Below are 22,399 nucleotides of genomic sequence, written 5' to 3'. Positions count from 1 at the left end.
ATTAATTTGACACTCTGACAGCAGCAGCTGCCATGTTTTGAGCTGCCCTATGGAGAGTCGTGTGGCAAGGAACTGAGGGTGGCCTCTGGATAACAGCTCATAAGGAGCAGAGACCCTTAGTCCAACGGTCCTCAAAGGACTGAATAAATCCTGCCACGGGAATGCTCCTTCCCCCGTTGAGCCTTGATATGAGAACACAGCCCACCTGACACGTTAATTACAGCCGGTGCGAGATGCTGAACCAGGGGACCCAGCTAAGCCACACCCAGGATCCTGACCCATAGAAATGTGAGATAATAAATTTATACTTTTTTTAAGCACACAATTTCAAGCTGCTAAGCTTTTCGGTAATCTGTTAGCAGCAATAGACAACTAATATCTATTTTGGTACCAAGAGTGGGATGCTGCTGTAACAAACACCTAAAAATGAGGGAGTGGCTTTGGAACGAAGCAGTAGGTGGAGCCTGGAAGGATTTCAAGGAACATAATAGAAAAAGCCTAAATTGTCTTAAACAGACAATAAGTAGAAATCTGGACTTGGAGGATGCTTCCAGCAAAGGCACAGAAGGAAGTGAGGAACACGTTATTAGAACCTGGAGGAAGAAACATCCTTGTTGTGTAGTGGCAGCAACTTAGCAACACTGTCATCTGTGGTATGTGGAAGGCAGAACATGTGATTAATGAGCTGGGTGATCTAGTGAAGGAGATTTCCAAGGAAAATATTGAAGGTGGCCCCTGGTATCTTCTTGCTGCTTGAAGTGAAGAGGAGAGAGAGAAATTGCAGGAAGGACTATTAAGCACCAAGGAGGCAGGACTCAATGGTTTTGGAAATTCTCAACCTCTCCAGATGCCAAAGGCGCTAAAATTAGGAAATGGCTTCAGAGCGGTGAGGAAAACGTAGCCAAAGGCATGACTGTGCAACCTTTTGTTAAAACTTTAGAAAGATGAAAGGATCAGAGTATTATTCAGTCACATGAAGTGCCTTTAAAGAGCTAAGGATATGCTTGCAGATGCTCTTAATGGAATGACAGGGCCTCTAGGAAGCTGAAGGGTGTGTCTCTCAACAGAAGCCCCAGTGTCTAGTGGAGTGAACTCCTATAATTTTTGAGAAAACTCTATCAGCAAAAGTACTACCAGCTTGGAGTGAAAGGGACAGAGACACTACAAAATGACAGACACAGGACCAGTGGACTCCCAAATTCTACTGGAAGAAAATAATCTGAGAGAACTATTCAGCTGCAAACACATGCTACCTTTGGTTTAAAATAAAATAAAAATACTTAGAGAGTGGAAGCAAGGGTTCATAAGTCAGAGCTGAGAGCCACAGAGAATTATTTCCAGGCCTTGAAACCAAATCAAGGAAAGTCCAACACTTGCCTGGCTGGATTTCAGAATTGCTATGGACCAGTGGCTCCTTCCTGTCTGCATTTTCCTCAGTTTGGAATAGGAATGTCTACAGCTCTTATCCCATGTCTGCCACACCATTGTATGTGGGGTGTCTTCAGGGCAGAGAGCTTAGTTTCACAGATCTACTGATTCTCTAGTTGAGCTTTGAGACGACTGACACCCCAGGCAGCTCCTCGCTGTGAGAGTCCCTGAGACAGAGGACACACTGAAGCGGCATCGGTACTCCTGACCCATAGGAACCGTGAGACAATAGATGTCGTTCTTAAGCCACTAAGTTTGGGGGTGATTTGTTACGCAGCAAGAGATAACTAATACAGCTCATATGTTAAGTGTTCTCACATCTGGTAGATTAGTCTATCCTCACAAGGACTCAGGTGTTCAGAGAAAGTATTAACTCTCCCTCTTTCACAGATGGAGAAACTGAGGCTCAGAAAAGAAATAGGACCTCCCCAACTGGTGCTGAAACCAAGGCCCACATCTTGTATCTCCTTCAAGTGAGCTTTCTGCTCCTGTCCCCATTCCCCACCCCCAGTCCAGAGCAGCCTGGACTGGCCTGAACAGACGTGTGACTCACTGCCAGTTTCTGACCTGGAGACAAAGATCCCAAGAGACGTCAATCAGGGAGGGAGGGAAAGGAGGTCCAGCTACAGTCTGTGTACTCTTCGCTCACAAGCAACTCTGAGTGGGGAGAGGGCAGATGAAATCCCGTGTCCTGGCGGACCCCTGGCCCACCTCACACGTCTCTGCCTCACCCCTCCACTCTCTTTCATAACTTCAGAAAACCCGTGAACCACTCTGGTGTGTGCTGAAGCCCAAGAACGCAGATCCACACTGCAGAACCGAGGGTGGAGACCACTGGGTGGTTGCTAGGAGCAGCCCTCCCCCTCTGTTCATTGGAATCGCCGTGGCAATCACGATACAAAGGGCTCTGTTACCTCAGGGCTGATAGGCCCACCAGCCAAGGGAACAGAGGCCAGCGCAAGCCAGCACTGAGGGGGCAAGAGGGGCCTTCAGGTGTTGTTCACTCTCTCATCCACTCAAAATGTCCCCTGGCCACTCACCCCGTCCCAGGCTGTGTGCCAGACCCAGAGGGCTCAGATGCCATCAAGTGGGAAGGAAGTGCTTGGGATTACAAAGGATTAAGTAAAGAGAGTGATTAGTTCTGTGTAGGGAAAAGGAGGCAGAGCTCACGGAAGGGCCATTTGAGCTGGCTTTTGAAGGATGTGCAGGAGTTTAACAGTTTAGAAGGGACTCAAATATTAAAGGCATGGATGTGTTTATGGGTATAAATATAGGTCAAGGGGAGTGGGGAGGGGAGGGAAAGATGCACCTGGAGCCGTCCCCAGAGTCTGGGCCTGCCACTTATTAGAAGAGTGACTTTGGCCACGTTCTTTAGCTGAACTTTCCTCATATGTGAAACAGATATAACCCATCTCCCAGGGTAAGAGTGAGGATTGGATGGAGTCATTTTTGTGAAATGCCTAGCACAGAGAGATGTCACCTATAACTCTAAGCTGACCCCATAAGTGACCCATCAGCAAGTCCTTAAAGTACCCTAGACTGGACCCCTTCATCCACCTCCACATCTCCCCCAGCACCTGGTCCAAACCACTAACACGTCTTGCCTGGGTTAACACACTCGCCTCCTCACTGGTCTCCTGTTTTTGCTCTGTCCTCTCTGTTGCTGCATAACAGTACTGCCACACACTTAGTAATTTAACACACAGTTGTTACCACACAGTTTCTATGAGTATGGCTTAGCTGGATTCTCCGCTTTGGGGCCACAGAAGGCTGTAATCCCGGAGTTGCTGGTGCTGCACTCTCTGAGGCTCGACAGGGAAGGGACCTGCTTCCAAGCTCCTGTGGTTGTTGGCAGGACACGGTTCCTCATGGTCTGCTGGACAGAGGGCCTCAGTTTCTCACTGGCTGTCAGCTAGAGGCCACCCACACAAGACGGGCGTTACAATCTTGTGTATTGTAATCACAGAAGTGTCATCTACTACGGACTGAATGTCTGTGCCCCCCTCAAAATTCATATGCTGAAGCTCCAACCCCCAAAGGGATGGTATTTGGAGGTGGGGCCTTTGGGGGGCAATTAGGTTTAGATGAGGTCATGAGGGTGAGGCTTCCATGACGGGATTTGTGTCCTCATAAGGAGAGAAAGAGGGACCAGAGCTCTCTCTCTCTCTCTCCATCGTGTGAGGACACAGTGAGAAGGCAGCTGTCTGCAAGCTAGGAAGAGAGCTCTCGCTGGAACCAAATCTGCTGGCACTTTGATCTTGGACATTCCAGCCCCCAGGACTGTAGAACTTAACACGTCATTTAAGCCACTCATCTTGTTACAGCAGCCTGAGGTAAGACAGCATCCCATCACCTCTGCCACATTTTGTTGGTTAAAAGCAAGTCGCAGGTCCCATCCACACTCAAGGGAGGGGACCACACAGGGTGTGGACATCAAGAAGTGGATATCATGGGGATTGCCCTGGAGTCTGTCCATCAAATCCCCTTACAGTCTTTGCTCACCTCAGCAGCCAAGTGACCCTGTTAAACCTATGTTGGACCATGTCACCCCTCAAATCAAAACTTTCCGGTAGCTTCCCACCTCAACCAGAGTAAAACCTGAAGTCCTTCCATTTATCTGCAAGGCCCTGCTGACACACCGCCCCCTTCTCTGACCTCAGCTCCTCCCACTCTCCCAATGGCTCCTTTGGCCCCAGCCACGCTGGCCTCCTCTGTTTCGTGACCACAACAAGCACAGTCCTGCCTCAGGGCCTTTGCGTGGCTGTTCCCTCTGCTGCAACTTTCCTTCCCCATGACTTGCCTTTTCACCTCCTTCAGGACTCTGCTCACCTTCGCAGACCATACTTTATAAAAGCATCCTAACCCACCCCCCGCTCTTCATTCCCTGGTCTTTCCTCCCGTAGTACTTGTCACCACCTGACACACTAGATACACATTTATTCTTTCCTCCAGTAGGATGCAAACCACATGTGAGAAGGGAGGTGACTTGTGTTCACTGCCGTGTCCCCAACACCTGGGCCCAACTCACAGTAGGTGCTCGATAAACAAAGGTGTTGACTGAAGGAGCTCTGGGATTGGAGGAGCAGGAAGAGGAGGAGGAGGGGTCGTCATCACCCTGAGGCTGGCCCTTTGGCCCCTCAAAGCTCCAGCAGGGGACCTAAAGCTGGCGTGAGGACTGCATGGAGGGGAGAGGGGACAGCGGTCCAGACTGCTCTAGCCCTCTTCCACTGAAGACCCCACGGGCCATCAGCCCCCGACCCAAGCCAACAGCCCCTAAGCCAGCCTCCTCAGCATTTACTGAGCCCCTAATTGCCCCAGTGCCAGGCTAGAGGCTGGGGCACAGCACCGCCAGACTCGGCCCCTGCCCTCCAGGACCCTGTCTTCACCCAGGAAGGCTGGACAGCGGGGAGCAGGGAATGCCAGTAGGTGGGGCCTGGAATCGTCTTGCAGCCCCAAAGGAGGGTTTAGAGAGCCTGTTTCTGGGAAACTTGAAGTCCAGCCACATGGGCCCAGTCTACCAGCTTACTTTCTTCTACTGTGGCTTCCTCGTTCACACGGCCAGAGCTCTAAGACCTTCCCCGGGGGCTGAAGCTGCATCTCCAGCCCCTCCCTGCATTGGTCCCCAGAGGGGCTTCTTCTGAGCCAGGAAGGGCACCCAACACGGAGGCCACCTTCCTTTGGCCTGCTTCTGAAAGGCCCCCGGGCCTGCGCTCTGTGACACCTCTTTGAACACGCATTTGGAAGACCAGCTGCCCCCTGTCCTATTCCCCCCACCCAGAGGGCTGCGCCTACCGCAGAGGGCTCGGTGCCTGGCTAGCCTTGGTTTCACCTCTCTCTGGCTTCCCCGGCCCCCTTCCAGGTAGCTCCCAGCACGCTCCTCCTGACATGGGACAACAGGTGGCTTCCTTTGTCATAACTAAATAATCAAGTGGTGTCCACAGTGCGGCTTCTCCAGCTGGGAGTTACTACAGAGGTTTCTTCCCTCGGTAGGTTCTAAGGAATCAGAAGAAGACGGAAGTATGGGGCAAGGATGGACCCAGGGAGAGGCAGACAGACACAGCCCCTCAGAAAAGGCCGAGTTTATTCCAGTGCTGCTGGGAAAAGGGGGGCTTTACACAGCAATTCTAAAACTTGTCACCCTTCTCTGCTGAAGAGGTGTGAACCAGCTGCAGGTCACGCAGGGGGCACTACGCCGGCGGGAGTGGGGGCGAGCGGAGGAGAGCTGACTGCTCAGGCCTTCCCACCCTTCCGCTGGGACACACGGGTCTCTGGGGGCGCCCGGCGGAACCACTCGGACCAGGAGCCATCATAGACGGCCACGTCGGGCTTGCCGCAGAGGTAGGCGGCCAGGGCAATGTGGCAGGCGGTGACACCCTTCCGGCAGGTGGCGATGAGGGGCTGCTCGAGGTCTACCTTCTTGGCCTCGAACATAGCACGGAGCTCCTCTGGACTCTTCTCAAAGCCGTCCTCCGTCAGGAAGTCCATGAACGGCATGTTGACCGAGCCTCGGATGTGGCCCGGGTCCAGTCCTGGGCGAGGGCAGAGGACAAAGGGCAGGACAGGGTTAGGAAGGGCACGGGGGTGCGGGTGACCGGGGCCTGGAGAGAGCTTCGCAAATAACAAGAACGTCTGTGCCCTTCTCGGAGCTCCATGTATTCCCGGCCCTACCTACATTCAGTGCTCACGACTTCAGACAAAGTGTCCCCTCCCCCAAAACCGGCCTTGAAGTAGGACTGTCCAAAATCACAGCTGCTTGAGAGGACAGGGGCAGGAGCCTCAGCTCTACCGTTTACTGACCTGTCTACTAACATTTACCCTAGGCAAATCGCTTCACCTCTGACCTCAGTGTTCTCATCTGTACAATGGGCTCCGTGGTGCACACCTATCTCACAGGGTTGTTGAGAAGAGGAAATGAGACGATTAACGCCAATACTCTGTGTTGTGCCCACTGCTGAGAAGGCAGGGGTGAAAGGGAGACACAGCCCAGGCTCGCAGGGGGTTCCAGTCCAGCAAGGAAGACAGGTGTGAAACAGACAACCACGTAATTCATTACATATAATGTTGCTCCATTTCACAGATGAATACACTGAGGCTCGGCAGAAGGAAATGGCTCACCTAAGGCCACACGGAGCGGCAAAGACAGACCCAGGATCACACCAAGTCCCCTGATTGTCCGGTTAAGCACACAGTTGTGAAAGAGCATGTGGCCTGGTGTTAGAAGACAGACGTTCAAATCCCAGCCCTGCCACTTACCAGCAGGGTGACCTATAGCAAGTCACATCACCTCTCAGAGCCTGTTTCCCCCTGGCTAAAATGGAGTATCCATGCGTGTCAGAGCTGCGTAAGAAGCAGAGCACCCAGTCCTGAGGCCGCCCCCCGACCACGCTCAATGCTGTTGCCCCCACCACTCCACCACCTACCCTGGGGGGCAGGTGAGAATGGGGGCAGTGTGGGCCCTTCAGGCCCCTCCTAGCAACCCTGAGAGGCTTGGATGGAAGCGGAATAGGGGTCTGGGCTGGCTCAGTGTGCAGCCAGGCAGGCCCCGCACCTGTGAGCCTCAGTTTCCCCATCTGTGAAATGGGGAGATAACCCCACCTACCTCACAGGCCTGTAGGGAAGTTAGCCACTGAAGGGAAAAGCCCCTAATGACCCTGGGCACACTGTAGATGCGCAATCATGCCAGCAATGTCCCTCTCCCCTCACCCCAAATTCAAAGAGGATTCCGAAATTCGCTGGCATGACTCGAGTTCCTTTGATGGAACAGACGTCCCAACTTATAAAATTATAGCAATTTCTCCAAATCCTGTTGGGATTTCATCTTTTTGTCTGGAAACTTTTATCTGAGACCAGATGTGTGCTGACCCTACCAATGAGGAACAATTGATCTGTTGCCTTCAAGGGTGTTCTTTGCCAAGAAGCCCAGCCTTAAAGTGTTTTGGCATCCAGCAGTGCGCTGGATTTAAGTGCATTTAAAAGCACAAGGGTTTGCTGAGTTCTGAATGCTGTTCTGTTTCTTTCCCCCCATCCCCGATGAAACAGCTCATCTGATTACATCAAAGGCACCTCTTCTGAGGGAAGAAGTCAGGGGTCTCTGCAGACTCCGGCCTTCCACACTGGGCCAGCATCGGGAGGTGGAGCCCTCCTGTTCACCCAGCGAGGGCTCGGGGCCTGTCTGAAGAATTTAAATGAGCGGAAACTGACTGCCTGTGCGTGGGGAGGGCCTGGATGAACCTGGCCTGGAGAACCTTGGAGAAGAGCCACTGGAGGAAAGACACAACGAACCAGAAGTAGAGGCTCCTGCTACTCCTCCCCCAAGCCCAGCTTCAGCTGCAAGCTCGCGGCTTTCCCTCCCCCAGCAGGCGTGCCACCATGCTCATAACCTCTGGCACCAGGCACCCAGACAATGGGTCATCTCAAGAACTTGATCTTCTTCAATCCTCGTAAAGCCATGGAGATTCTCCTCCTGGCACTAATGGGGAGCCCAGGCTCAGAGAGGTGAGGTAACTTGCCCCAGGACACACAGCATAGGTGTGTGAAGTGAAGTCAGGTCTGTCTGACCCCAAGGACTGTGTTCTTTGGCCCCCCTGAGCCTTCGTGGGAAAGGGGGCTGAGGCCGGGGATGGATCAGATGACCTCTCCTGTTCCTCAACTGCTCAGAGGTCTGGGACTTTGTGTTCCAGCTTTGGCCAAGGAGATGCCAGTCAAGTTGGCGAGTTAACATCCCTGAGGTCACTAACAGGTGGGGTCTACAAGTAAGGCCAGGAAAATCTGTTTCCTGCTTTCCTCCTAAAGACATCAGGGAATCCAGTGCAGGTGGCCCCAGTGGGCAGCCCCCAACCCCGGCGCCTGGAGGCAGCTCGCACTCTGCTGCTCCGCTCCTACCCCCACCCCAAGCCCTGGGAGGAAGAGACAGGCAGAGCGGCCACGTGACCCCAGGAGTCAACACCAAGGCCGTGGAGCTGTGACCTTTCCCCAGGCCCCGTGTTTGCTCACAGCAGTGGCCTTGAGAAACAGCCCCACTTTGATGCCAGCCGACTGGGGTCAAATCTTGACCCTCTGCCTCGATGGAGAAGTCTCTGCTTTCTTCTCCACCTGCAGAGCGGGCCCAATTCCAACCTCCCCTGCAGCCACTGTAGGTGTCAAGGAGAATGTGTATAAAGGATTCTGCAAATGAGAGTGCTCATTAGGGGTCAATATCCTCCCTCTTCACCCTCACTGACCCCGAGGGGGGAGGAAGAGAGAAAAAGGCTGATAAAGACACAAGCTAGATCAACTTCCACCTCTGTTTTCTCCTTTCCCCCAAAGCTCCTGTAAGATGAGCGGTGTTCCCTTTATTGAGGAGGATGAGGGTTCAGAGGTGGTTCAGAGGCCACACATCAGTGCCACAGCAGGACATGGACTCAGGTCTGCTCTCCCACCTTGCGTCCCTCATGCACATGACCGCAGGCCCTGGAGGCACGAAACGGAGGCCTGAGGGGAAGCTGCTTGCCTAAGAAACCCTATGGGTTTCTAAGGCCCTGCTTCCAGCTCCTCTTGGGGGTCACTCCCTCCAGGGATGCCCAGGGCCTGCCACCCACACTCCCACACATCTGGACCAGAGAGCCCACAAAGAGCCTCCCAGATGCCACCACAACCTGGGGACCGTGACTCAGCAGAGCCCCACGTGCTTTGCGTCCCCCAAATGTCCTGTGGGGGAGGCCAGCAGAGCCTCTCAGAGAATGAGGGAGGGAATGCCACGTTCTCCAGGCCTTTCTAGATCACCCTGGCCTTTGCACAGGTCCTCACCCTTCTCGAAACACCCCTCTAGCCACTGCTGCCCTGAAATACACACAGCCAGGTGGGTGGGGCAGCCCTTACTCTTCTCGTTTTACAATAAGGGAACCCAGAGAGGCCAAGCAATTAGATTGAGGTCCCACCATAAAGGAGGGGCTGAGCTCAAATCAGGATCCTTGCTCCTGGTGCTTCTGATGGGAACTGGAGGAGGTGGGTGGAGGACCACGGGAGGGGGAGGGGCTTTAGAACTGCGGGCTTCCACCAGGCATTCCCCACAGCAGGCTGTGTCCCCTTCTCTGAGCCTCAGTGTGCTCATCTCTAAAATGGGAGTGAGGAGACTGGCCCTGGCATCTGCAAACCCTCCCTTGTCTTATTCTCAGGCTGCTGCCGGGTAAGCTGGTCAACAGCTAGCAAAACAAGTCCATCATTCCTCCCCCCAGCGGCTGCCCAAGTCCCAAGGAGAGAAGGTGTCTTGAACCAAGGCCAGGAGGGTGCTGCTGGAGTTCAGTGCCAGGCGTCTCTGGAAGGTGCCAAATGAACTTGAATCTTCAACTCCAGAGCTTCAGAAAGCAAGCCCGGCAAGGAAAACACGGGGCCGGGAAAAAGCCGCAATGGGGAGGGTAGAGCCCAGCACATTCCTGGCTCTGCTGCTAACTGGCCGTGTGGCCTTGACCCGAGCCTTCCTCCCCTCTGTGCGATGAGGCGACCTTTCAGGCCCTCCAGTTCTAAGTGTTGGAAACAGCTTTCACAGAGTTCTTTCCCTCAAGGCAGAGGAAGGAAGAGACATTTTTCAACAAGTTAGGAAAATCTTGCACAGGAGTTAGATTCCCCAGAGGGGCCCCGACTGAGGACAGAGCCACTGCCCCAGGAGGTGCCGGCCACCCTGAGGGCTCAGGCCAGCCTAGGCCACCAGCGGCCCCGAGAGCAGTGAGGTCTCGGCCACCAGCAGTGTCCAGGCAGGGGCTGGAGGGCGACCAGCAGGAGCAATGGTGAGACCTCTATGGTCCTCTGTTAGGAGATTCTAGAACTCAGCATTTCCTCTCCTGAGATTCCTCCCACCTCCAGCAGTGTAGAAACTTCCTGGCCCCTGCTTCGTCCCCAGGAGAGGACTCAGGAGCCATCTCCCTGTGGATGCCTAGTGGAGGGGGCTTCCTCCTGGCCCTGGGAGCTGGAGGCGGGGCAGAATGGTGGTGCATCCTGGTTTAGAGCACTCGTTTGAAACTAGGCAGCGCTGGGTTCAAACCCCAACTCTGCCACTTGACTGCGCAAGTAACTTGATGTCCTGGTGCCTCAGTTTTCACCCCTCTAAAATGGGGATATTAAGCTTTGTTAGATGAGACAGAGCAGTGTCAAGGGCTTAGCATGAAATGGCAGCTGCTGTCATAGCTGAGGCAGGCGGCAGCTGTTTGGAAAGATCAGCGGGCCCCAGGAGAGCTGCAGAGGGAGGGGTGCTGGGGGAGGGGCACTGTTGATGTCTATAAGGGTTTCTGGGGAACTGGAGAGGCCCTGAGAAGCTAGCTGTCCTTCTGTTCAGCAATGCACATGTTGGCTCATGGACAGAGCCTTGGGCATGTGGGGGAGCTAGTGCCTGGGCATGGATGTGGGTGGCTATGTCACCAGTCACCTCTGCAGATGCCACCCCATACAGATGCTAGGTGCTTGTTAGCACATAGCTATGGGAACACATACGTAGGTCCTCATGCATCAGAGCTGAAAAAGCCTTTAGACTTGGCTCTACTCTCTCATTTTACAGATGGAAAGACTGAGGCCCACATGGGGGGACTGAGGGCAAAACAGGAAAGGGTCCCAGCCATCCTTACTCCCCATCCTTCCATTGAGCATTACTCCCCAGGGACCACCTACCCACTGGGACACCTACCTACTGCATCGGGCTCTGGCTCAGTGCCCAGGTACCGCCCCTGGGAACGAGAATCCACCAGCTGGAACCTCTTAGATTCCAGGTTCTCCAGCACCTGCTCGTAGGTCTTGAGCAGGGAGCGGTCCAGTGTGGCTTTGAAGACGGCGGGCTCTGGGCATGACGGCTCAGATGTCACCGGGTGGCCTTCCTTCAGCCAGTTCCGGAAGCCGCCATTGAGCACCGACACGGTGCGGTGGCCAAACACACGGAACATCCACCACACCCGCGGCGCGTAGAAGCTGCCCAGGTGGTCACCATCATACACGACCACGTGCGTGTCGTTGCTGACGCCCAGGCGGCCCACGTAGTCAGCGAAGCCCGCCTCGCTGGGCAGCATCATCTCGTAGGGCGACGCCGTGTTCCGGCACTCCTCTATGTCAAAAAAGGAGGCGCCCGGCACATGGCGCTCCAGGTACTCCTTGCGGGCCTCGCGGGTGCCCGGGGAGTACCAGGACGCGTCCAGCACCCGCAGGCTGGGGCCCAGCTTGCCAGCCCGGACCGACTCCGCCAGCCACTTGGAGGACACCAGCGCCCGGTAGAGCACCTGATGAACCATGGTTTCGGCTCTGCGCGTCACCTGGCGCGGACGGGAACCGGGAAAGAGACGGGCATGAACACTGTGTGTGCAGCGAAGTGGGGCCTGGAGGAGGAGCTTCTTTCCTACCGCACTTGTTTACAGCAACCCCGCGGGGCTGGGGGGTGCAGTGGGGTAGGGTCAAAGATTCCCCAAGAAAATCCTGCTCCGCCCCACCCTGGGGCCCTCCCGCGCAGAAGGGGGTGGGGCATGCGCTTCTGAGGGTTTTAGTCCGGGAGCTGGCTGGGAGGGCGGCTGGCCCTAGAAGCTACAATATTCGCCCTCGGGATCCTGCCAGAAAAGAGCAGCGAAAAGATGCCCAAGATGGGGGGAGATGGCTTCTTGGGCCTAGAGCCCCCTTTCCTGGGAGAGCAGGGGAAGGGGCGCATGGGGGAGGGTCCGCGCCTCTCGCAAACCCTCCTACCGCCTCGTAGCAGCATGCGCTCGCCCCCCTCCAGAATGCCCAAGTCCAGCCCCGGCGCGGTGCCTTCTGCCCCAGTTGGGTCCGGGGTTCCCGGGACACCCCGCCCCGCTGTCGTTACGGGGACCCCGCCCTGGGTCGCAGGTGGCCCGGCCGGCGGCCCAATCCCGAGCGGCCCGGCGCCTGGCCGCCGCCCCCACCCCGCTGCACTCACTCGCCCTCGCCGCCGCCCTGGCGCTCGCCCTGCCCGCTGGAGAAGTTGGCCAGTTCAAAGCCAGAGCCAGCAACAACCCGGCCGGCCCACACCATCGCGCCGCCGCCCGAGGGGGGACCGCGCGCCGCCCGCCGCGCCCCCGCGCCGCCCCTGCCCCGCCGCACCCGCGCCCGGCCGCCCCCCGGCGCGCGGCGCCTCTCAGACCCCCGGGGACCCGCCGGGGGCGCGGGGCGGCAGGGGGCGGCGCGCGGCAGGACTCGGCGGCGCGGGCGTCCCCCCGGCCCGGCCAATGGAAGGCGCGGGCAGCGGCGGCTCCGAGTGGCCGCGGCGGTGGGCTGTGCCGAAGTCTCCTCCCTTTGGCCCGCCGCAGGTTGGTGGCGGGAGGAGGGGACGGCCGCGGGCGCGGGGAGGGGGCGCCTGCTGCGGGGGCCATGGCCGAGCCCGGAAGCCGGGAGCCCGAGACCTGGGTAACTGCTGCGGCGTCGCGCTTGCCTGTCTTTAGGGGGCGGTCGATCTTTGGGGTGCGCGGCGAGGGGCTGAGCGGAGGAGGCGGCTGCAGTCTAGGAGGAAGGGCGCCCCTGCGTTCGCCCTGAGGATGGCTGTGCGCAGCAGCTTGGGGCGGCCTGCAGGGGGAGGTCGGGGTGAATGGTGGGTGGGGAGCCGTGGGTGGGCGTGGGGGTCATCAGGTGCCGCCAGAGTGGGCAGGAGGGAGCGAGGAGGGCGAATACAGTCCCACAGAGAGGCCAAGGCCAGCTGACCCAGAGGCTCCAGGAGGAAAAACTGGCAGAGAACTTCCGGGAGTGAAACGAAACTAACATGTGTCAAGGCCTGCTCCGTGAGGCGCTCTGCTGGGCGCTCCCACGGGTGCTACCTGCTGCCCACAAGAACCCCGCGGGGTCGGCCGGAAACTTTTTATTTAAAGACCCGAGAGAGAGAGGCCGGCCCAGCGCGTTGCCGGGGGCGCGCGGTGGAGTTGAGTTAATCCCGGATCTGAAGCCCACATGTCGCGGGCTGCCTTGGTTTACCGTGCTCATTGCCAAAGCCTCATGCTTTAAAAAAAAACTGCCTTTGTTTTTAATTTAACCTATTTAATTGTAAGTGTATATAATTTAACTTTTAACAGTCTCTGTTTAAACAACCATTTGGCATAATTCCTGAAAATCTAACAACTAGTTCTTGCAAGCTGGTGGGACCCCCTGCCCCTCCTCAGCTTTTGCATATGCTGTTACATATGCCTAGAGCTTTCTCATCCTCCTTTTAAAAATTCTTTTTATTCTGGAGCCGGCTTGGTGGCGTAGTGGTTAAGTTCTTGGGCTCCACTTCCGTGGCCCGGGGTTTGGATCCCAGGTGCGGACCTATACACAGCTTATTAAGCCATGCTGTGGCAAGCATCCCACATATAAAATAGAAGAAGATGGGCACAGATGTTAGCTCAGGGCCAATCTTCCTCAGCAAAAAAAAAAAAAATCTTTTTATTCTGAAATAACTATATTCTTACAGAAAGTTGAAAAAATTTACACTTTGAGAAGCATTTACCCAGTAAATCCTCTGAGCTTTGTGCTTTGCAGTGGGGGACAGAGGGGATAGAAGGACAAGGATGGGGAAGTCATTGAGGAATGCCAGTCTGACTGGAGCCCTCTCTTCCACGGCCAAACCCCAGCTGGCGGCCTGGGACTCACACTTCCCCTAGTGCTGTGTATTCACTCCTGAGATGGGCCTGGGGCTGTCCTCTATGTCCTGGAGTCCTTCAGTCCTCCCAGAGCATCTCCACCCACAGTGATCCAGGCCTGCCAAGCACACAGGGACCTGGTCCCTGCCCTTCAGTGACACACACAGCCTGCTCTCCCAGACCCTCTTCCACCTCCCACAGTCCTTTGTGAGAACTGCCAATCCAGCAGGGAGGGTGGGGCAGGATGACCTCCGACCTCTGAAGTCCCCCCATTCCTGAAATTCTAATTCTGTATTGGCTGCTGTCAGTTCAAAGGCCACCTATGAGAGTGACTTGGAAGAAATCATGAGATTTTATTAAATAGTTTTTAATGATTATTAAAACCAGCCATGTGCAGTGCATCATGATGGCCCCTCTACATTCATGATTTAATTTTCGCTCTAAGAGGTGAGGGTTGGAAGCTTCATTATAAGAAATGGAAACAGCTCGGGGAGCCTAACATGTCGGCCCTCACACAGCTCATTAAGCAGTGGACTCGCAGTGGGATTTGCACCGACTTTGGGGGGCTCTGACTCCCACACCAGGGTTCTTTCCACTCTAAATGGATCATTAGGGGAAAAAAATCAAGGAGCCCCAAGAATGGTGGGGAGCAGGGGCTATTGTGGCTCACAATGGGTTCTTCAAGAAGAGGCGCACGGCATCCCCCAGCATTATCTATCTGTGGGGTAACCCACAGAGACTGGGATCGCCCCTTAGCCAAAGCCCCCTCGGCAGCCTCCTCATCTTGAAGGTCAAGCTTCAGTTTCCTGGGCCCCTGAAAAGGTCAGATCAGTCTGGCCTTCCCCCTCCTCCAGGAGGCCTTCCCACCCCCTCTGCCCCCATCTCAGGCTGAGGTAGCAGCCCCTCTGCTCACACTGAGCTCCAGACTTTCCTCAATTACCTTGTCTCTTGAGCAGGCCTGTGGCCTGTCTTTACCCTCAGGGCCTAGCAAAGTCGAGGGTGTCCCAGTGTCCAGCACAGGGCCTGGCCATGTGCGCGAAGTGGGTTCCTAAAAGCCAGCCTGTGATGGGACTGTGGGAGGGGGCTGGGCACAGGGTGTCCCACTGTGGACTCATTAGGCCCTGGTCATCATTGACCCGGGGCTGGGGAAGAAGTGCAGCCTCAGGAGGTGAAATCCGCCTTCGAATCCTGAAGTGGCCCCTGACCAGCTCTGTGACCAAGCGCAAGGAGCTTCTTACATGTCTAACTGCCAGTCGCCTCATTCACAAAACAGGCATCTTAATACACCCACTACTAAAGCCGGGCCCACTGGCACGCCACAAAACGCTTGTTCTCTAGTACCTACCCTCTTCCCCTTGGTGGCAGGACTGACTGGTATGGATGTAGAGGTTGTGCCCTGCACAGGGGGTACACAGCTGGGCGGGCAAGCGGGGCTGACCCACTCATCCAGCCACGTGCTCTGGTGGGGGTCTGCCTTTCTCTGACCTGCACAAAGGCACCTAGTGGACCAGGAGCTGCCTGCACAGTGGCTCAGGGCATTTGGAGCATCCCGGCCCTGGAAGGCTGTGGGCTGACATGCCACAGTGTGCTGACGGGCTGGTGAGCTGCTGGCCCACAGAGGAGGGGAGGGGAGAGGGAGTGAGGTGCCAAGTCACTGTAGCTGCTCCTACAAGAAGGTCCAGAGAGAAAGTTCAGGTTCAAGGGGCAGAATCTGACCTTGCGGGACTCCAGCGCCTGCACAGCGCATGTCGGTGAGAAGTCTGGATTCTGGTGTGCGACCGCCTAGTGGGAAGCCTGGCGCCACCACTTCTTAGCTGGTGACCTTGGTCCACTCAGTGCACTTCTGTGAGCCTCAGTGGTGCCCTCTGGGAAACAAAGAGAATAATACCAAACCTCTTGAGGCGACTCAGCAAATAATTGGGAACCTACTCTGTCCTGCAGTGTCCTAAGGTATTGTGAGAATTAAATGGCACAGAGCAAGGACTCAGTAAATTCCAGCTACTGTTCCTATGAGGCCGCTTATATAAATGTTTGATGAATGAGTGAGTGAATTCCGCCAGGGCCCTTGCTTGGTTGCAGGTGAAGCTGGGCTGCGTCTTAGGGAGGGGCTGAGACTTCGCCCCTACTTGCCTTAAAGCGCCAGCAGGGCCTTCAGGTCCGGCCTACCCCTCCCCAGTAAGCAGCGGTGAGGAGCCCCCACCCTGGCCCTCTCCAAAGCGTCATGGTCATTTGGTCACTCTCCGCTGTGTATATATCCAAGGTCTGGCGGGGGAGGGCAGGGGAGACCCGGGTGACGTAAGTCTGCACCTGGGTTCACCAGCACTGCTTTTCTGCGTTCCCTGGACTCTGCCCTCCCCAGGCTCCACCGCCCCATCCCCAGCCCCAGCAGCGGTTCTCGCCCCGGGGCGGCCTCTTCCTCCATTCCCTCCTCACACCCTCCCTTGTCGCCCAGGCCTGCAGCCCCAGTGTCGCCGCCGCCATGGCCCCGCAGCAGCTCTTCCGCGCGCTCGTGTCGGCGCAGTGGGTGGCCGAGGCGCTGCGGGCCCCGCGCGCCGGGCAGCCCCTGCAGCTGCTCGACGCCTCCTGGTACCTGCCCAAGCTGGGCCGCGACGCGCGCCGCGAGTTCGAGGAGCGCCACATCCCGGGCGCCGCCTTCTTTGACATCGACCAGTGCAGCGACCGCACGTCGCCCTACGACCACATGCTGCCCAGCGCGGCGCACTTCGCCGAGTACGCGGGCCGCCTGGGCGTGGGCCCCGCCACCCACGTCGTGGTCTACGACGCCAGCGACCAGGGCCTCTACGCGGCGCCGCGCGTCTGGTGGATGTTCCGCGCCTTCGGCCACCGCGCCGTGTCGCTGCTGGACGGCGGCTTCCGCCACTGGCTGCGCCGGGGCCTCCCGCTGAGCTCGGGCAAGAGCCGGCCCGCGCCCGCAGAGTTCCAGGCCGCGCTGGACCCCGCCTTCGTGAAGACGTACGAGGACGTCAAGGAGAACCTCGAATCGCGGCGCTTCCAGGTGGTGGACGCCCGCGCCGCCGGCCGGTTCCGGGGCACCGAGCCCGAGCCCAGAGACGGTAACAGCGCTGCGCCGAGGGGCCCGGACATCGGGTTTCCAGTCGCCTCACTCTCTAAGCCTCGCTGGCTTTATTCCTCAAGTGGGGCAATAATACTTGCTCCAGCCCCATCCTTGGGGTTGTGCTTGGGGCAGTGGCTACTCCAAATTTGTTGGGAACCCAGGGTGCCCTGTATAAGTGTGAGAACCCAGATAGCCCCACCCCAATACTACGGGTGTAGAGGTCACTGCGGAGTAGGACGGGTCGCGGGCAGGCCCAGTTTGGGTAAAGCCTCAAAGGGATGGGGCCTGATCAGGTCTACACCATCCTTGAGGGTGATGGAGGCAGGGAGAAGAGGTGTCTGGGGTGGGGAACTGTCCCTCAGAGGGAAAGGAAAGCCCCTCAGAGGGGCCAAGGCTTGCAGAGGGCAAGACAGAGGGGCACTAAGTAGAGAGAGAGGTTGCTGCCCCAGGTGAGAGCAGAAACTGAATGGAGGGTGGTTGGGGCTGGGGCAGGGCCTTCTGCTGTGGGCCCGATGTCCCCAGGCAGGGAGCCTGCAGGACAGCCCTATATGAGGTGGGGAAGGGTCCCCACAATGCAGGCTGGTCAGTGGCCACGTTGGTGTGAGCCTTTCAGTGATCCCAAGGCGGGGTGGGGTGGTCATTGTACAGAGGAGGAAATGGAGCCTTAGGATGGCTGCCTTGCCGAGGTCCCAGGAAGCAGTCCAGCCAGGTGCTGAACTCCGGGCAGTCCATTTAACTGCAGGGAGCAGCCAGTAATTCCCCAGCAATTTCTCTCCTGCCTGCTTCGGGGAGGGCGCAGGGAACTGCCACTTCCTCTGGGAAGCTCTCCCTGAATGGCATCCCCCATACCCCTGGGTTGGGGCATCAGGGTTGGAACCTCTGTCCTGTGCTTTCAGAGCAGCTTGGCCTCACCCTGTCTTAGCACTGTTTCGGATGGCCTGAGGGCAAGGGCCGTCCATGCTCCCAGTGCATCCTGAAGACTAACCCAGTAGCTGGCACGGAGTGAATGCCTCAGAGAGGTTTGGTGAATTCAGAAGGTACCTGCCACATGCAACCGTGCAGAGCAATGTTGACATTAGGTCAAACTATAGGAAACTGCTCATCTCCAACCGCTTTTGAACCTACATAGCTGGCAATTTCGTATGGTCCAGCCTAATAAGGACACCACCTTGAACCTGTTGGGTCCTGCAGCTCAGCCCCCGGTGGGAGGGGGTGGAGCAACACAGGGCAGGGAGCCAGAGCCAGACCTGGGTTCAGAGCACTGCCCCCGGCTGCACTGGCTGAGTGACACCTGGCAGGTCACCTAATCTCTGAGCACAGCTTCTGTGTGTGTCAAGTGGAGCAGAACACGGAATATAAAGGATGTGGTGAGGGTCAGACATCTAATGAGAGCAAGTGTGTAAAGCACTCAGCTCCGTGTTTGCACACGCAGGATGCATTCAAGAAATGGGAAGTGATGTAATTAACGTGTGCTTCTCTGGCTATGGCTCTTTATGGAGGTACTTGATGCTTACCTCAGTCTCGCTTGCTCATCTGTAAAATGGGAGATAACAGTGTACACCTGGCAGGCCTGTTGTCAAGGTTGACCGAGCTGATATGCGTGCAGGCTCCATGTAAATCGGTGGAGAATACCACTGTCCCCCTCATTCCCACTCCACAGCCTGAGACCTGGCCAGTGCGCCTATAGTTTGCCACATTGGTCCAGCATGGGGGGAAGCATGCTTTGCTTGGTGGGCTTCAAGGCGTGGAGACAGCCCTGCTCTGACAGTGGCCATCCTGGGTTGAGAGCTCGCTCTTCTTCCTTGCTCCAGGCTGGTCTCCACGTAATGTCTCTGACTGAGCCCAGTTTCTGCATCCGTTAAGTGGGGATGCAGGGCGCGTTCCCACCTCACCGTGGACTCGGAGTGCTGCCTGTGCACTAAGTCCTGAGGATAGAGACCGACAGGGGTCAGCAGCTCCCTGCGGGAGTGTCACTCCACCGCTAGGGGAGACCGGTGAGGAGGATTGCTCTTCTATGTGGAATCCTCCTCACCCTTCAGGGCTTTCTCAGAGAAGCTTGTCGACTCTCCCGCCTCCCAGGCAGTGCGGCCTGCTGGTTAGCAGCACAGGCTCTGGGGCCTCTGTGCCCCAGTGACATGGGCATGTGAGTCTGTGTGCCTTGTCTCCTCATCTGTAGCAAAGAGAGGGTAGTAATTTCCTTCCCATAGAATTGGAGAGGATGGAAGAAGAAAATACAGCTGCAAGGCTCAGAACTGTGGCCAGCACAAAGTAAGCACTCAATAATGTCAGCTGGTATTATGACTATTATCTTTTATGATATGCCCCCATGCCCCCCCTACGGCTTTTGGTAACACTCATCATACATGTAATTATTCAGTGGTTGTCTGTCTTCCCTGCCAGATCAAAATGCCTTGGCTGCAAGAGGTCTTGTTTATCTTTGTTGTCCCCATGCGCATGGTTGGTCATCAGAAAACCTGGGGCAGAGTGTGGCTCTGCTGGGATCTGAGTCTTAGGTTCAGATTCCAGCCAGCAGTTTGCCAGATGCACGACCTTGGGCAGTACTACCCTCAGCATCTCCGTCTGTAAAATGGAAATGCTGTGAATGGCGCCTGGGTCTCCTGGTTGTGAGGACCACATGACACGATGCATATAGAAGGTTTGGGGCTGTGGCTGCGTGGGAGGCTCTCAGGGCCGTGGGGGCCATTCATGCCGCCCTTCTCTTTGTTCCTGCCCCCCTGCCGCAGATATCGAACCTGGCCACATCCCCGGCACTGTGAACATCCCCTTCACAGACTTCCTGACCGAGGAGGGCCTGGAGAAGAGCCCCGAGGAGATCCACCGCCTGTTCCAGGACAAGAAGGTGGACCTGTCCCAGCCACTGGTGGCCACATGTGGCTCTGGTGTCACAGCCTGCCATGTGGCACTGGGAGCCTACCTCTGCGGCAAGCCTGACGTGGCCATCTACGATGGCTCCTGGGTCGAGTGGTACATGCGTGCCCAGCCCGAGGATGTCATCTCAGAGGGCCGGGGGAAGACCCACTGAGGCTGGGCAGGACACAGGAAGCTCGGGTGACACTCAGCCACCAGCTGTGCACAGCCTGGTTGTTCTGACTCTGCTTTGACCTGGAGAGGTTTCTTCCTCCAACTCAAATGGCACATGGGGCGACATCTCAGAGGCCAGGAATTCCGTTGACTTGTGGGCACCGAGTGGAGGCAGGAGATAAGGTGGCAGCGGGCACAGGGGGCCGGGAGCTGCCCACCAGGTGCTAATCTGGGGCCCCACCTTCCTTCTGTCTTGCTGTGAGGAAATAAAACAGCCAAGTGCTAAATCCTTCTACCTGTGGGGCTGCCTCGGTTTCCCTCAGGAGCCAGAGGCTCCAGCCCACCCAGCGAAGGGAGCTCCATGGAGCCTGAAGGTCTTGGGGATCCTGTCCCTGCCTTCTGAGCGGAGCTGGGCCCCAGAGCCCTTCCATTCCTGTGCCCAGAATGCCCCAGCAAACCGTCCTGCACCCTGTAACGCTGGGGCTCCCTTCTGCCTGCTGGGCTATTTAAGGTGAATCTTGCTGTGATGTGTGTGGAGTCCCACCCAAAGCCCCCCACAGGTAAGCAGTGCATCTCATTTCAAGACAGCTGGGTCCAGAACTTAATAGGAGGCTGTACCACGCTGAGGAGGCTTGTCCCAGCCCAGCCGGGATGTTCTGGAGAAGGGCTGAGTTTAGCCCAACTGGAAGAGAATCTAGTTCTAGACTCTAGGAGCCCTCACTTGCAGGCTAGCCTCGAGCTTGCAGGGGGTGGGCGGCCCTGGGGGTTTGATCCTTTCTGCTCAGAGACCCCCCAGGTGGACACAGGTGTCTGAGAAGGCCCTAGATGCCCCTGTCAGAACCCAGCTCGCCCTTCCCCATCTTCAAGCCCCCAAGGCACCTCTCGCTACCAAAGGGCCAGTGTCAGCCGGTACTGGAGGGGACCCTAGAAGGAAAAAACAACAGAGAGGGGCTGTGACTTACCCAAGGTCACACGATGGAGTTACGACAGAGCTGGGAACAGACCCAGATTTCCTGACTCTGAATTCACTCTTCTTTTCACCCACAACCCCCATCACATTTCCTCTGGTGCTGAGTCATCTTCAAGTCCACAGGGCTGGGGGAGCTCACAGGGCAGAATCCTGGTTTTCCGAATAAGAGCTCTAAAGTAAGTCTCCACCTCTCCGAGCCTCAGCTTCGTCATCTGTAAAATGGGAATAATAAGCACTTCAGAAGAAAGGATTCAGACAAGGACCTGGCCGAGAGCCCACTGCAGAGTCCCGTCCTTCCAGCTCAGGGTCTCCACTCCAGCGTGCTGACGTTGAGGCCGGATAATTTGTTGCGGGGACTGTCCTGCGCATTGTAGGCTGTTTAGGAGCATCTCTGGCCTCTACCCACTGGATAGCGGTGGCACTGCCCAGCAGTGACAGCCAAAAACATCTCCAGATGTGACCAAATACCCCCGGGGGCAAAAATCACCCCCAGGTGAGAACCACTGCTGTAGGAGTGAATAACACAGCTGACCACAGCAGTCAGGAACAGTGTAGACAGGGATCCCAGTGTGGAGGGGTCCCCTCCCCCGGAGACTGAGTTTAGCAGTTTAGAAACTGTCCTCGCATGCTGGTCTCGGACAAGCCTCGGTTTCTCTCCCGGGAATGTCCCTGCCTCTTTGGGGAGAGAGGTTTGTCTGCAAACACATGTGAGGTTCTGATCTGGCTTCTGTCTCAGCTACCCCATACGGGGCTGCCTGACTTTGGACACACTGCCGAGCCTCTCTGAACCTCGGTTTCTTCATCTTTAAAATGGGAGCAGTAGTACCTTCCTTGAGCAATATGGGGATTAAATGAGAGAATCCATAGAAACTGCTTAGCTTGGTGCCGGGCACAGAGTAAATGTCATGTTATTGTTATTTTTTAAAGGACTTTTACTTACTCAGCGTGTTGAGTGCCTCCTGTATTTCTGGCATTGGGGGAGAGAGAAGAACAGATATGAGAATTGTGTTCCTGCCCTGGAAAAGCTTCCCAGCCAGGGAGGAAAAACAAGCCCATCGTATTGTATTTCCAGAGAGAAGGGAGTACTGTGAAATGATCTATTTTACAAGTGAGAAAGCAAGCTCAGAGAGGTTGAGTGGTTTGCCTAAGGGCACACAGCTAGTTCAGGAGAGGACTCCAACTGGAGTTAGAATGTTTAGGGCAGGAGCCTCTCCAATGTTGTCTTGCTTGGAGGCTAGGTGGGTGGTCCAATTTCAGGATCAAGGGGAGAATGAAATGAAACTCAAGGTTTGGAAACACATGTGACAAGTTCAT

General features: G+C 56.3%; 2 protein-coding genes across 4 annotated transcripts; one reads left to right on the top strand and one right to left on the bottom strand.

Moving 5' to 3' along the window:
* Positions 1–5,492: 5,492 nt before the first annotated feature.
* On the bottom strand, positions 5,493–12,419 carry TST (thiosulfate sulfurtransferase). Of its 2 annotated transcripts, XM_058568426.1 has the most exons (3): positions 12,329–12,419; positions 11,081–11,696; positions 5,493–5,957 (listed from the first exon to the last, which is right to left on the bottom strand). In XM_058568426.1, exons 2-3 carry the CDS (start codon positions 11,673–11,675, stop codon positions 5,659–5,661), a joined length of 894 nt encoding a protein of 297 aa, XP_058424409.1. In that variant the 5' UTR covers positions 11,676–11,696; positions 12,329–12,419; the 3' UTR covers positions 5,493–5,658. The 2 variants fall into 2 exon arrangements, with proteins under 2 accessions (XP_058424409.1, XP_058424408.1); XM_058568425.1 differs by lacking the exon at positions 12,329–12,419 and having other exon boundaries at positions 11,081–12,294.
* A 217-nt stretch (positions 12,420–12,636) lies between these two features.
* Positions 12,637–20,410, top strand: MPST (mercaptopyruvate sulfurtransferase). 2 transcript variants are annotated; one of them, XM_058568423.1, is made up of 3 exons: positions 12,637–12,698; positions 16,450–17,071; positions 19,818–20,410. In XM_058568423.1, exons 2-3 carry the CDS (start codon positions 16,477–16,479, stop codon positions 20,114–20,116), a joined length of 894 nt encoding a protein of 297 aa, XP_058424406.1. In that variant the 5' UTR covers positions 12,637–12,698; positions 16,450–16,476; the 3' UTR covers positions 20,117–20,410. The 2 variants fall into 2 exon arrangements, with proteins under 2 accessions (XP_058424406.1, XP_058424407.1); XM_058568424.1 differs by lacking the exon at positions 12,637–12,698 and adding an exon at positions 12,723–12,795.
* Positions 20,411–22,399: the final 1,989 nt, after the last annotated feature.

This window comes from Diceros bicornis, chromosome 25, assembly GCF_020826845.1.
Source record: "Diceros bicornis minor isolate mBicDic1 chromosome 25, mDicBic1.mat.cur, whole genome shotgun sequence".
Lineage (NCBI taxonomy): Eukaryota > Metazoa > Chordata > Mammalia > Perissodactyla > Rhinocerotidae > Diceros > Diceros bicornis.
The sequence above is the reverse complement of the archived record's forward strand: the minus strand, read 5'-3'. Positions and strand labels throughout refer to the sequence as shown.

Coding starts and splice junctions, on each gene's coding strand:
- TST (XM_058568426.1), bottom strand. CDS start 11,675: ATGGTTCATCAGGTGCTCTACCGGGCGCTGGTGTCCTCCAAGTGGCTG. Junction 5,958..11,080: donor GCCAGAGCCCGATGCAGTAG/GTAGGTGTCCCA, acceptor GCCCTCGCCCAG/GACTGGACCCGGGCCACATC.
- MPST (XM_058568424.1), top strand. CDS start 12,760: ATGGCCGAGCCCGGAAGCCGGGAGCCCGAGACCTGG. Junction 12,796..16,449: donor GCCGGGAGCCCGAGACCTGG/GTAACTGCTGCG, acceptor CTTGTCGCCCAG/GCCTGCAGCCCCAGTGTCGC. Junction 17,072..19,817: donor CGAGCCCGAGCCCAGAGACG/GTAACAGCGCTG, acceptor CCCCTGCCGCAG/ATATCGAACCTGGCCACATC.